We start from the raw sequence: 13,389 nt of genomic DNA on the forward strand, positions 1-13,389 counted from the left end.
GCTAATGAGAACCTTGACGACCTTGTACCTATAGATAGATGACCTGGAGAGCCAGTGGGTTTGGCGACGGATATGTAGTGAGGGCCAGCCAACGAGAGCATATAGGTCGCAGTGGTGGTGTCACGATCGTCTTGAGGATAATGAGTGGACCAAGGCGCAGCGTGGAAAAAATACATCTTCTTTTAATGAGGAAAAACAAAACACTTACTAAACGAACAAAAATGAAGCTAAAACGAACTAAGTGCACACATGCAACATAGAACATAGACAATTACCCACGAAAGCCTACTGTCTATGGCTGCCTTATTAAATATGGCTCCCAATCAGAGACAATGAATGACAGCTGTCTCTGATTGAGAACCATTCACGCAACCATAGACTTGCCTAGACAACTATACTAAACCCAACCCCATACACTCAACAAAACCCCCTATACAATACAACCACCCAAGACGAGACAAAACATACAAAACATCCCCCCTGTCACACCCTGACCTAACCAAAATATTACAGAAACAAAGAATACTAAGGCCAGGGTGGGACAGGTGGTTAGTATATGTGGCTTTGGTGACAAAACGGCTGGCACTGTGATAGACTACATCCCGTTTGCGAGTAGAGTGTTGGGGGCTATTTTGTAAATGACATCGCCGAAGTCAAGGATTGGTAGGATAGTCAGTTTTACGAGGGTATGTTTGGCAGAATGAGTGAAGGCTTTGTTGTGAAATAGGAAGCCGATACTATATTTAATTTTGGATTGGAGATGCTTAACTTCTTATGGCTGCAGGGCGGTGCCGGTACACTTATGACAACAGCCACTTCAAGTGCAGGGCGCGAAATTCAAAATATATATTTTTTTAATGTTTAACTTTCACACATTAACAAGTCCAATACAGCAAATGAAAGGTACACATCTTGTGAATCCATCAACATGTCTGATTTTTTAAATGTTTTACATTTTACGAAAACAGCACGTATATTTATGTTAGCTCACCACCAAATACAAAAAAAGGACAGACATTTTTCACAGCACAGGTAGCATGCACAAAGCCAACCTAACTAACCAAGAACCAACCAAACTAACCAACAAACAACTTCATCAGATGACAGTCTTATAACATGTTATACAATAAATCTATGTTTTGTTCGAAAAATGTGCATATTTCAGGTATAAATCATAATTTACATTGCAGCTACAATCAGAAATTGCACCGAAAGCAGCCATAATAATTACAGACACCAACGTCAAATACCTAATTACTCATCATAAAACATTTCTGAAAAATACATAGTGTACATCTTGTGATTCCAGCCAATATTTCCGATTTATTAAGTGTTTTACAGCGAAAACACAATATAGCGTTATATTAGCTTACCACAATAGCCAGAAAGACAAGCCATTTCCCAGTAGCAAAAGTTAGCGATCGTAACAAACCAGTAAAAGATATATATTTTTTGACTAACCTTGATATTCTTCATCAGATGACAGTCCTATAACATCAGGTTATACATACACTTATGTTTTGTTCGAAAATGTGCATATTTAGAGCTGAAATCAGTGGTTACACATTGTGCTACCTTAGCTACTTTTTCCACAACGTCTAAACAGCAACGATATTTTTCTGACACGTTTTCTGACACACATATTCTGACCAAATAGCTATTCATAAACATAACAAAAAAATACATGTTGTATAGGAAATGATAGATCCATTAGTTCTTAATGAAATCGCAGTGTTAGAATTCAAAAAAATAACTTCATTACGACATCCAGCTTCGGTATAGCTGAGTACCCAAACATTGGGCGCCGACGACTAGTTCACATGCACGACAGATATATGAAATAGCATCATAAAATGTTTCTTACTTTTGGTGATCTTCCATGAGAATGTTGGTCAAGTTGTCCTTTGTCAAGAACAATCGTTGTTTGGATTTAGAACGTTCATTTTCCCTCTCAATTTAGCAAGCGCACTAGCCAAGTGGCTCGAATTTCTCCATGTCAACAAACGGAAGAGAACGGAACACGGCAAAACTCCCGAAAAATGTTCAATAATCTGATGAAACTATATTGATAAAACATACTTTACGATGATATGGTCACATGTATCAAATAAAATCAAAGCCGGAGATATTAGTCGCCTATAACGGCAGCTAAACAGAAGGCAAATCCAAGTCCCCTTTCGCGCCTCCAGAAAACAGGAAATGGGCGGACAGGTCATACAAAGAGCCTGTATTCCACTTCAGACCAAGATAAACACAAAATTTATTCTCTCACCGCCTCTTGACATCCAGGGGAAGGTGTATGAAGTGCACGTATACTCTTACGTATCATGCCCATGTATAGGCAGGAAGTAGAACAGAGCCCCAATTTCAGACTTTCCACTTCCTGGTCAGGAAGTTCGTGCCAAATGAGTTCTGTTTGACTCACAGATATAATTCAAACGGTTTTAGAAACTAGAGAGTGTTTTCTATCCAATAGTAATAATAATATGCATATTGTACGAGCAAGAATTGAGTACGAGGCCGTTTGATATGGGCACCTTTTATCTGGCTACTCAATACTGCCCCTTCAGCCCAAACAGGTTAAGGAGAAGTGCATCTGCAGTCTAACCAGAAAACAAGGTATTTGTAGTTGTCCACATGTTCTAGGTCAGAACCATCCAGAGTAGTGATGCTAGTCAGGCGAGAGGGTGCGGGCAACAATCGGTTGAAGAGCATGCACTTAGTTTTAGAAGCATTTACAGAGCAGTTGGAGGCCACGGAAGGAGTGTTGTATGGCATTGAAGCTCGTTTGGAGGTTTGTTAGCACAGTGTCTGTGGTATTAAACCCTGTGGTACCCCCATGGAGACTTCCAGAGGTCCGGACAACAGGCCCTCCGATTTGACACACTGAACTCTATCTGAGAAGTAGCTGGTGAACCAGGTGAGGCAGTCATTTGAGAAGCCAAGGTTCTTGAGTCTGCCGATAAGAATACGGTGATTGACAGAGTCGAAAGCCTTGGCCAGGTTAATGAAGACGACTGTATAGATGGCGATGGTGATCTGTTTATTAACTTGGCTTTCGAAGATTTTAGAAAGGCAGGCCAGGATGGATATAGGTCTATAACAGTTTAGGTCTAGAGTGTCTCCCCCTTTGAAGAGAGGGATGACCGCGGCAGCTTTCCAATCTTTGCGGATCTCAGACAATACGAAAGAGAGGTTGAATAGGCCAGTAATAGGGGTTGCAACAATTTCGGCGGATAATTTTAGAAAGAGAGTGTCCAGATTGTCTCGCCCAACTGATTTGTAGGGATCCAGAATTTGCAGCTCTTTCAGAACACCCGCTGTCTGGGTTTGGGTGAAGGAGAAACGGGGGGGAATGCCAGCCGTGGAAAAAGGCTTATTGAAATGATTGATTATCTATATTTATCGGTGGTGAAAGTGTTTCCTATCCTCAGTGCAGTGGGAAGCTGGGAGGAGGTGCTCTTATTCTCCATGGACTCTACTGTGTCCCAAAACGTTTTGGAATTAGTGCCTCAGGAAGCATATTTCTGTTTGAAAAAGCTTGGCTTTCCTAGCTGACTGAGTATATTGGTTCCTGACTTCCCTGAAAAGTTGCATATCGCGGGGGCTATTCGATGCTAATGCAGAACACCACAGGATGTTTTTTTGCTGGTCAAGGGTGGTCAAGTCTGGGGTGAACCAAGGGCTATATCTGTTCTTAGTTCTACATTTTTTGAATGGGGCATGCTTATTGAGAGGAAAGCACTTTTGAAGTGCCACCAGGCATCCTCTACTAATGGGATGAGGTCAATAGCCTTCCAGGATACCCGGGCCAGGTCAATTAGAAAGGCCAGCTCGCTGAATTGTTTTAGGGAGTGTTTGACAGTGATGGGGGGTGGTCATTTGACTGCGGACCCTTTACACACGCAGGCAATGAGGCTGTGATCGCTGAGATCCTGGTTGAAGACAGCAGAGCTGTATTTAGAGGGCAAGTTGGTCAGGATGATATCTAAGAGCAGGGCTGGAGGCTCTACACTGAAATAAGACAAAAATCACTAACCAAAACAGCAATAGGCATATTGATATTATGGAGAGGCATGTGTAGCCGAGCGATCATAGGGTCCAGTGAGTAGCTAGGTGAGCTGGAGGTATGGCGATTCAGACAGCTACCAGAAATCACACTACAAACAATCACCCTCAGGCACTTAAGGAAGTCACGAATCACATGGATATATTGGAATTAGTGGATATATGGTTGCTTAAATACCCTGACCTAGTGAGATATACTTGGCGAGGCTTAATCAAGCTAGTCGTCTTGATTACTTTCTTATGTCATTCTCTTTGGCACCAAAAGTTTAAAAAGTGTTGATAGGGGACCGAATGCGGTCGGATCATCACATAATTGGCATATATATTACTCTTACAGAATTTCCACATGGGCGAGGATATTGGAAATGTAATCGATGCCTATTGGATGATAATTTGTTTATAACTAGGACAGAATTATTTATAACTGACTTTTTCAGACATAACATATGTACAGCAGATCCCCATATTGTTTGAGACACCTTTAAATGTGCCTATAGAGGCCATGCAATTCAGTACTCATCTATAAAACAAAAGCAATCTAGTCAAAAGAGTCCATATTAACAAAGGAAATTGAAGGACTAACAGTACAATTAGATAGCAATGAAAACTGTACCATAGAGGCTCAGAATAAGTCAGAGGAAAAACAAAAAGAAATGGAGGAACTTACTCAAGAAAGATCCAGTGTAATATTTTATAAAAAATAAAGCGAACTGTATGGAATATGAGGAAAAATTCACCAAATTATTTTCCAATCTTCAACATAGAAATGCTACCAATTTGTTTTATTGAAACATGTAACAAGTGATGGAGTCACGCATGATTCACCAAATACTATTGTGAAAGAGGAAGGAAAGTACTTTAGAATATGTTTTCATATCAGGCTCCTCCATTTCCACTAAGCTAAGATAATTGTATGGATTTTTTCCTATTAATAATGTAAAATTAACATCTGTACAGAAAGGCTCATGTGGAGGCCAAATAACAGAGGAGGAACTTCTTGATGCAATTAAATCCTTTAAGCCTGGGAAACCTCCAGGGCTGGATGGCATACCAGTTGAAGTATACCACACTTTTTTATATGCTCAGAGGTCCATTGTTAGCTTGTTTTAACCACTCCTATATAAATGATAGATTATCGGACAAGCAACAAGAAGGTCTGATTTCATTATTACTGAAACAGGATCCAAGTGGTATATATAAAGATCCAGTCCATTTGAAAAATTGGAGGCCTCTTACACTTCAGTGTTGTGATGGAAAAATTCTAGCTAAATGCTTGGTGCATATAATTAAATAGGTATTGTCAGATATTATTCATCCTCATCAAACAGTTTTTTTACATGGACGATATATTGGAGATAATATAAGACAAGTACTGGGAACAATAGAATACTATGAAATGTCTTGGAAACCAGACCTGGTTTTCAGAGCTGATTTTGAAAAGGCTTTTGATAAAGTATGACTGTAGTTTTTTTTATAAATGCCTAGAATATTTCAATTTTGGATACTCTTATAAAATGGGTTAAAGTCATGTATAGTAACCCTAGAAGTAAAATAGTAAATAATGGCTACATCTCAGAAAGTTTAAACTGACAGGAGGAGTAAAACAAGGTTGTCGACTATTGGCATATCTTTTTTTTATTGCCATCGAAATGTTAGCTGTTAAAATTAGATCCAACAATAATATTAAGGGATTATAAATCCTTGGCTTAAAAACAAAGGTGTCATTATACGCTGATGATTCATGTTTTCATTTAAAACCACAATTAGAATCCCTCCACAGCCTCATAGAGGATCTAGATACTTTTGCTTATCCCGAAAGAAGGAAATGATCTCAGTCCAATAAATGTTCATAGAAAGTTAGCAAAAATAGATAAGATCTTGCAACCACGGAAAGGAAAATACCTGTCTATTTTTGGAAAAATCACCCTGATTAACTCTTTAGTCATATCACAGTTGACCTATTTGCTTAAGGTTTTGCCTACACCTAGTGACCTGCTTTTTAAATTATATGAACAAAAGATATTACATTTTATTTGGAGTGGCAAGCCAGACAAAATTAAAAGGGCCTACTTATATAATGAATCTGAATTTGGGGTGGGCAGAAATGATTAAATATTAAAGCATTAGACCTCTCACTAAAGGCATCAGTCATACAGTGCCTTGTAAAAGTATTTATCCCACATGGTGGTTTTCCAATTTTGTTGCATTACAACCTGTAATTTAAATGGCTTTTTATTTGGATTTCATGTAGTGGACATACACAAACTATTCCAAATTAGTGAAGTGAAATGAAAAACATAACTGGTTTCTAAAAATGTCTAAAAATAAAAAACTGAAAAGTGGTGCATGCATATGTATTCACCCCCTTTGCAATGAAACCCCTAAATAAGATCTGGTGCAACCAATTACCTTCAGAAGTCACATAATTAGTTAAATAAAGTCCACCTGTGTGGAATTTAAGTGTCACATGATCTCAGTATATATACACCTGTTCTGAATGTCTCCAGAGTCTTCAACATCACTAAGCAAGGGGCACCACCAAGCAAGTGGCACCATGAAGACCAAGGAGCTCTCCAAACAGGTCAAGGACAAAGTTGTGGAGAAGTACAGATCAGGGTTGAGTTATAAAAACATATCAGAAACTTTGAACATCCCACGGAGCCCCATTAAATCCATTATTAAAAATGGAAAGAATATGGCACCACAACAAACCTGCCAAGAGAGGGCCGCCCACCAAAACTCATGGACCAGGCAAGGAGGGGATTAATTAGAGAGGCAACAAACAGATTAAAGATAATCCTGAAGGAGCTGCAAAGCTCTACAGCGGAGATTGGAGTGTCTGTCCATTGGACCACTTTAAGCCGTACACTCCACAGAACTGGGCTTTGTGGAAGAGTGGCCAGAAAAAAAGCCATTGCTTAAAGAAAAAAATAAGCAAACACGTTTGGTGTTTGCCAAAAGGCATGTGGGAGACTCCCCAAACATATGGATGAAGGTAGGCTGGCCAGATGAGACTAAAATTAAAATTTTTGGTCATCAAGGAAAACACTATGTCTGGCGCAAACCCAACACCTCTCATCACCCCGAGAACCACATCCCCACAGTGAAGCATGGTTTTGGCAGCATCATGCTGTGGGGATGTTTTTCATCGGCAAGGACTGGGAAACTGGTCAGAATTGAAGGAATGATGGATGGTGCTAAATAGAGGGAAATTCTTGAGAGAAACCTGTTTCAATCTTCACGAGATTTGAGACTGGGACGGAGGTTCGCCTTCCAGCAGGACAATGACCCTAAGCATACTGCTAAAGCAACACCCGAGTGGTTTAAGGGGAAACATTTAAATGTCTTGGAATGGCCTAGTCAAAGCCCAGACCTCAATCCAATTGAGAGTCTGTGGTATGACTTAAAGATTGCTGTACACCAACGGAACCCATCCAACTTGAAGGAGCTGGAGCAGTTTTGCCTTGAAGAATGGGCAAAAATCCCAGTTGATTTTGCAAAAGGTGGCTCTATAAAATATTGACTTTGCGGGGAGGGGAGGGGAGGAGAGGGGGGGTGAAGAGTTATGCACACTGAAGTTTTCTGTTTTTATGCCTTTGTCATGTTTGTTTCACAATAAATAAAATATTTTGCATCTGCAAAGTGGTAGGCATGTTGTGTAAATCAAATGATACAAACCCCACAAAAATCAATTTTAATTCCAGGTTGTAAGGCAACAAAATAGGAAAAATGACAAGGGGTGAATACTTTCACAAGCCACTGTACAAAAGTTACAGTAAGAATGTCCCACCCCGTGTTCAATAATGGCCTTTTTCCCTTTATTCAGATTACAACTGCTCACTTTCGGTAATTTGAAAACTAAATCTCCAAAATATTGTTATTTTTTAAACAAGCCTTAGAAAGTTGGTTGCAATTTCTGTTTAATCCACCTGAAAAGACAGAACAAATAATACAACAAATATTGTGGTTTAACTCAAATATACTAATATATTTTTTTCAATAACATTTTTTTCAAATGTATAATTTTTGTAAATCATATCATAAATAGGACTGGTGGAGTTATGTCACACATGCCATGCAGCTAACACAGACATATGGAAATGTCTGCTCTACCCAAAATTACAACCAACTAATTGCAGCATTACCACAAAAATGGAAGAGGCATGTACGTAGAAGGGCAAAAAAGTAAGGAACTTGTCTGTCGGCCCTGCATTAAAGACCATAAATGGTTAAAGAAAATTGTGATAAATAAAAACATATACCAATTTCATTTAAGGACCAAAAAATGGACAGCTGTGCCGTATAAATTGCAAATAAGTTGGGAAGAGATTTTCGATGTGCCAATTACATGGCACATGGTTTATGAATTGACATGCAAAACAATGCCAGATTCAAAACTTCACATTTTTCAATTTAAAATTATTATTCAAAATTCTTGCAACCAATAGAATGTTAAATATACGGGGATACAATCTTCCCAGTTCAGCAGATTTTGCTGCGAGGAGGCAGATCATTAGATCTTTTATTTTGGTACTGTCCATATGTAGCTCGTTTTTGGTCACTGGTCCAGGTCCAGGAATGGCTGAAGAATTGCAACATTTACCTGGAACTAACGCTGCAGATAGCAAAACTGGGTGAATTGAAAAGTCATAGTCAATAATATAATAATTATTTTAGCAAAAATGTTTATCTTTAATTTACAATCTGTTGAAGCTATGAGAATATAAGGTTCAGTACTTTTGTGAAGCATCACGGCACAGTTCAAAAATATATGGCAAATAGAAATCCAAAATGGATGGTGTTAAGAGACAGATGGGATGAGTTGAATGGAGCTGAAGTATGGGACTAAAAACAACAAGATAACCAATGTAAAACATACTGGGTCTGTAAAATGTATATAGGTTCAGAGGTTTTGTGAAATAGCACAGTTACCAATAGAAATCACACTGGATGGACATCAGAAATAGAGGAAGGACTAAAAACAAACAAAATATAACTATTGTAAAATAGGTTGTGTCTGTAAAATATGTTTAATATGTTGGTAGAAACTGAAGGTAGAGGCCTAAGTGTTATTGTTTATTAGTTTACTCCAATTGGGGGAGGGGTGGTTGCGTTTGCGTGAAACATTAAAGGTATATTCTAAAACATGTATGTGTATATGTATGAATGTTTATGGGTATACATATATATATATATATATATATATATATATATATATATATATATATATATGTGTATGTATATATATATGTGTATGTATATGGATATATACACTGCTCAAAAAAATAAAGGGAACACTTAAGCAACACAATGTAACTCCAAGTCAATCACACTTCTGTGAAATCAAACTGTCCACTTTGGAAGCAACACTGATTGACAATAAATTTCACATGCTGTTGTGCAAATGGAATAGACAAAAGGTGGAAATTATAGGCAATTAGGAAGACACCTCCAAAAAAGGAGTTATTCTGCAGGTGGTGACCACAGACCACTTCTCAGTTCCTATGCTTCCTGGCTGATGTTTTGGTCACTTTTGAATGCTGGCGGGGCTCTCACTCTAGTGGTAGCATGAGACGGAGTCTACAACCCACACAAGTGGCTCAGGGAGTGCAGTTCATCCAGGATGGCACATCAATGCGAGCTGTGGCAAAAAGGTTTGCTGTGTCTGTCAGCGTAGTGTCCAGAGCATGGAGGCGCTACCAGGAGACAGGCCAGTACATCAGGAGACGTGGAGGAGGCCGTAGGAGGGCAACAACCCAGCAGCAGGACCGCTACCTCCGCCTTTGTGCAAGGAGGTGCACTGCCAGCGCCCTGCAAAATGACCTCCAGCAGGCCACAAATGTGACACTATGACACTACGCTGACAGACACAGCAAACCTTTTTGCCACAGCTCGCAAGTGGAACAACCACTTTACAATAGTGCATCTAACTCTTTTAAGGGGGGGGTGGGGGGGGGTTAGAAGGATTACTTTATCCTATCCTAGGTATTCCTTAAAGAGGTGGGGTTTCAGGTGTCTCCGGAAGGTGGTGATTGACTCCGCTGACCTGGCGTCGTGAGGGAGTTTGTTCCACCATTGGGGTGCCAGAGCAGCGAACAGTTTTGACTGGGCTGAGCGGGAACTGTACTTCCTCAGAGGTAGGGAGGCGAGCAGGCCAGAGGTGGATGAACGCAGTGCCCTTGTTTGGGTGTAGGGCCTGATCAGAGCCGGAAGGTACGGAGGTGCCGTTCCCCTCACAGCTCCGTAGGCAAGCACCATGGTCTTGTAGCGGATGCGAGCTTCAACTGGAAGCCAGTGGAGAGAGCGGAGGAGCAGGGTGACGTGAGAGAACTTGGGATATATATTCCCTTACATCAATATTTTGATGTAAGAAATACATAATTTCCCACAATTACACAGCAATACGAAGAATTAAAAAACTTAAACGATGAAGACAAACTTAAATACATAATTGAGGAAAAAACTAAATGCTGTGTTTTAGCAGCCAAGTTTGTGGCCTACTGCCACAACCTGAGGGACAGACAGTGAGAAGTATAGCGTAATTATTCACTTTTGCCTATTATTTTTTGTTAGAAATGCTGTTAATATGAATATCACTATCATTATTATTGCTGAATTACATATAGTCTAGTATTTAACCATCAGAGATTACCACCATGACTTCCTGCTATGAGTCTATTACAGAGTCTATTACCGAGTCCGGTTTTTATGATTGAGTTTGATGGGTTGATTATGTGATTTGCACAAATAACAGATAAGTGAGGACTGATAAATGAGGACATGATTTTTGAACGCAGTATGTTTGTCTCTATGTTTTACACTCGTCTTGTTGGCAGTGCCACAGACACACACACACACACACACACACACTGGGATGTTATCTGTGTGTTTTAGGGAAATCTCTTGTCTCTACAGAACGGAGTAGTGGAGTGTCGCAGGATATTCTGTCCCCCCGCCAACTGCTCAGAGGACTCTCTCTCCGTGCATGTGGAGGGCACCTGCTGCAAGAAATGCCGACGTGAGTACTGTCATCAATCCTCGACCACAGAGTGAGGAGACAATGTGCTGGAGGATGGCACTCACATGGGTCTAGGACCAGGCTGTGTATCGTCTGAGAATAGGGACAGTGTATCCAGCGGAGTTGTTATTGTTTTAGAGTGTGGCACACCTTCAGAAAAAAAAGTTTTGATTTGTTCCTAAAGGGTTACAAACGCTTGTAACGGGTTGGTACACTGTACGGTACTTCCTTTGTACCTTTTAGTTATAGGTACAGTGCCTTCAGAAACTATTCATGTCCCTTGACTTATTTCACATTTTGTTGTGTTACAGTCTGAATTCAAAATTGATTAAATTGATGTTTTGTCTGCACCCATCTACACACAATACCCCATAATGACCAAGTGAAAACATGTTTTTAGAACTTTTTGCTAATTTATTGAAAATTAAATACAGAAATATCTAATTTATAACCCTGAATAAAGACATGTTAGAATCACCTTTGGCAGCGATTACAGCTGTGTGTTATTCTGGGTAAGTCTCTAAGAGCTTTGCACACCTGGATTGTATAATAAACTCAGCAAAAAAAGAAACTTCCCATTTTCAGGACCCTGTCTTTCAAAGATAAGTCGTAAAAATCCAGATAACTTCACAGATCTTCATTGTAAAGGGTTTAAACACTGTTTCCCATGCTTGTTCAATGAACCATAAACAATTAATGAACATGCACCTGTAGAATGGTCATTAAGACACTAACAGCTTACAGACGGTAGGCAATTAAGGTCACAGTTATGAAAACTTAGGACACTAAAGAGGCTTTTCTACTGACTCTGAAAAACATCAAGGGTCCCTGCTCATCTGTGTGAACGTGCCTTAGACATGCTGCAAGGAGGCATGAGGACTGCAGATTGGCCAGGGCAATAAATTGCAATGTCCGTACCGTGAGTCGCCTAAGACAGCGGTACAGGGAGACAGGATGGACAGCTGATCGTCCTCGCAGTGGCAGACCACGTGTAACAATACCCGCACAGGATCGGTACATCCGAACATCATACCTGCGGGACAGGTACAGGATGGCAACAACAACTTTCAGAGTTACACCAGGAACACACAATCCCTCCATCAGTGCTCAGACTGTTCGCAATAGGCTGAGAGAGGCTGGACTGAGGGCTTGTAGGCCTGTTGTAAAGGCAGGTCTTCACCAGACATCACCGGCAACAACGTCGCCTACGGGCACAAACCCATCATCGCTGGACCAGACAGGACTGGCAAAAAGTGCTCTTTACTGACGAGTCGCGATTTTGTCTCACCAGGGGTGATGGCCGGATTCGCGTTCATCGCCGACGGAATGAGCGTTACACCGAGGCCTATACTCTGGTGCATTTCTGTTAGCCACATGTCTGTGGAACTTGTTCAGTTTATATATCAGTTGTTGGATCTTGTTATGTTCATACAAATATTTACACATGTTAAGTTTGCTTAAAATAAATTCAGTTTGCTGAGTTTATTTGTACATTCATCTTTAAAAATTCTTCAAGCTCTTTCAAGGTGGTTGTTGATCCTTGCTAGACAGTCATTTTCAAATTTTACCATAGATTTTCAAGCCAATTTAAGTCAAAACTGTAACTAGGCCACTCAGAAACATTCAATGCCATATTGGTAAGCAACTCCAGTGCCTTCACACCCATATCTTTTTCCACATTTTGTTGTGTTACAGCCTGAAATAAACATTTATTAATCTGAGATTTTGTTTCACTGATCAACAAACACTACCCTATAATGTCAAAGTGGAATTTTGTTTGTAGAATTAAAAAAAATACATTTAAAGCTGAAATGTCTTGAGTCAATAAGTTTTCAACCCTTTGTTAATGTAAGCCTAAATAAGTTCAGGAGTAAAAATGTGCTTAACTAATCACATAAGTTGCATGGACTCATTTGGTCCTCAATAATAGTGGTTAACATGATTTTATAATGGCTACCCCATCTCTGTACCCCACACATACAATTATCTGCAAGGTCCCTCAATCAAGTAGTGAATTTCAAGCACAGATTCAACCACAAAGACCAGGGAGGTTTTTCAATGCCTCAAAAAGAAAGGTACAGATTGGTAGATGTGAAAAACATTAAAAAGGCAGAACACTGAATATCCCTTTGAGCATGGTGAAGTTATTAATTACACTTTGGATGGTGTATCAATACACCCAGTCACTACAAAGATACAGGCGTCCTTCCTTGCTCAGTTGCTAGAGAGGAAGGAAACTGCTCAGATTCCATGAGGCCATTGGTGATTTTACAACGGTTACAGAGTTTAATGGTTGTGATATG

The 13,389-nt window shown here is 39.8% G+C and overlaps 1 protein-coding gene across 2 annotated transcripts in view; it reads left to right on the forward strand.

Annotated features, from left to right (window-relative positions):
* The window catches only part of LOC129854017 (protein kinase C-binding protein NELL1-like), a 481,512-nt gene that overhangs the window by 132,974 nt on the left and 335,149 nt on the right, over positions 1-13,389 (forward strand). For both annotated transcript variants that reach the window (XM_055920616.1, XM_055920615.1), the window contains exon 9: positions 10,984-11,086. In XM_055920616.1, coding sequence (XP_055776591.1) covers positions 10,984-11,086 — 103 coding nt within the window. The remainder of the gene's footprint in view (positions 1-10,983; positions 11,087-13,389) is intronic.

The sequence above is a fragment of the Salvelinus fontinalis genome, chromosome 4 (assembly GCF_029448725.1).
Source record: "Salvelinus fontinalis isolate EN_2023a chromosome 4, ASM2944872v1, whole genome shotgun sequence".
NCBI lineage: Eukaryota > Metazoa > Chordata > Actinopteri > Salmoniformes > Salmonidae > Salvelinus > Salvelinus fontinalis.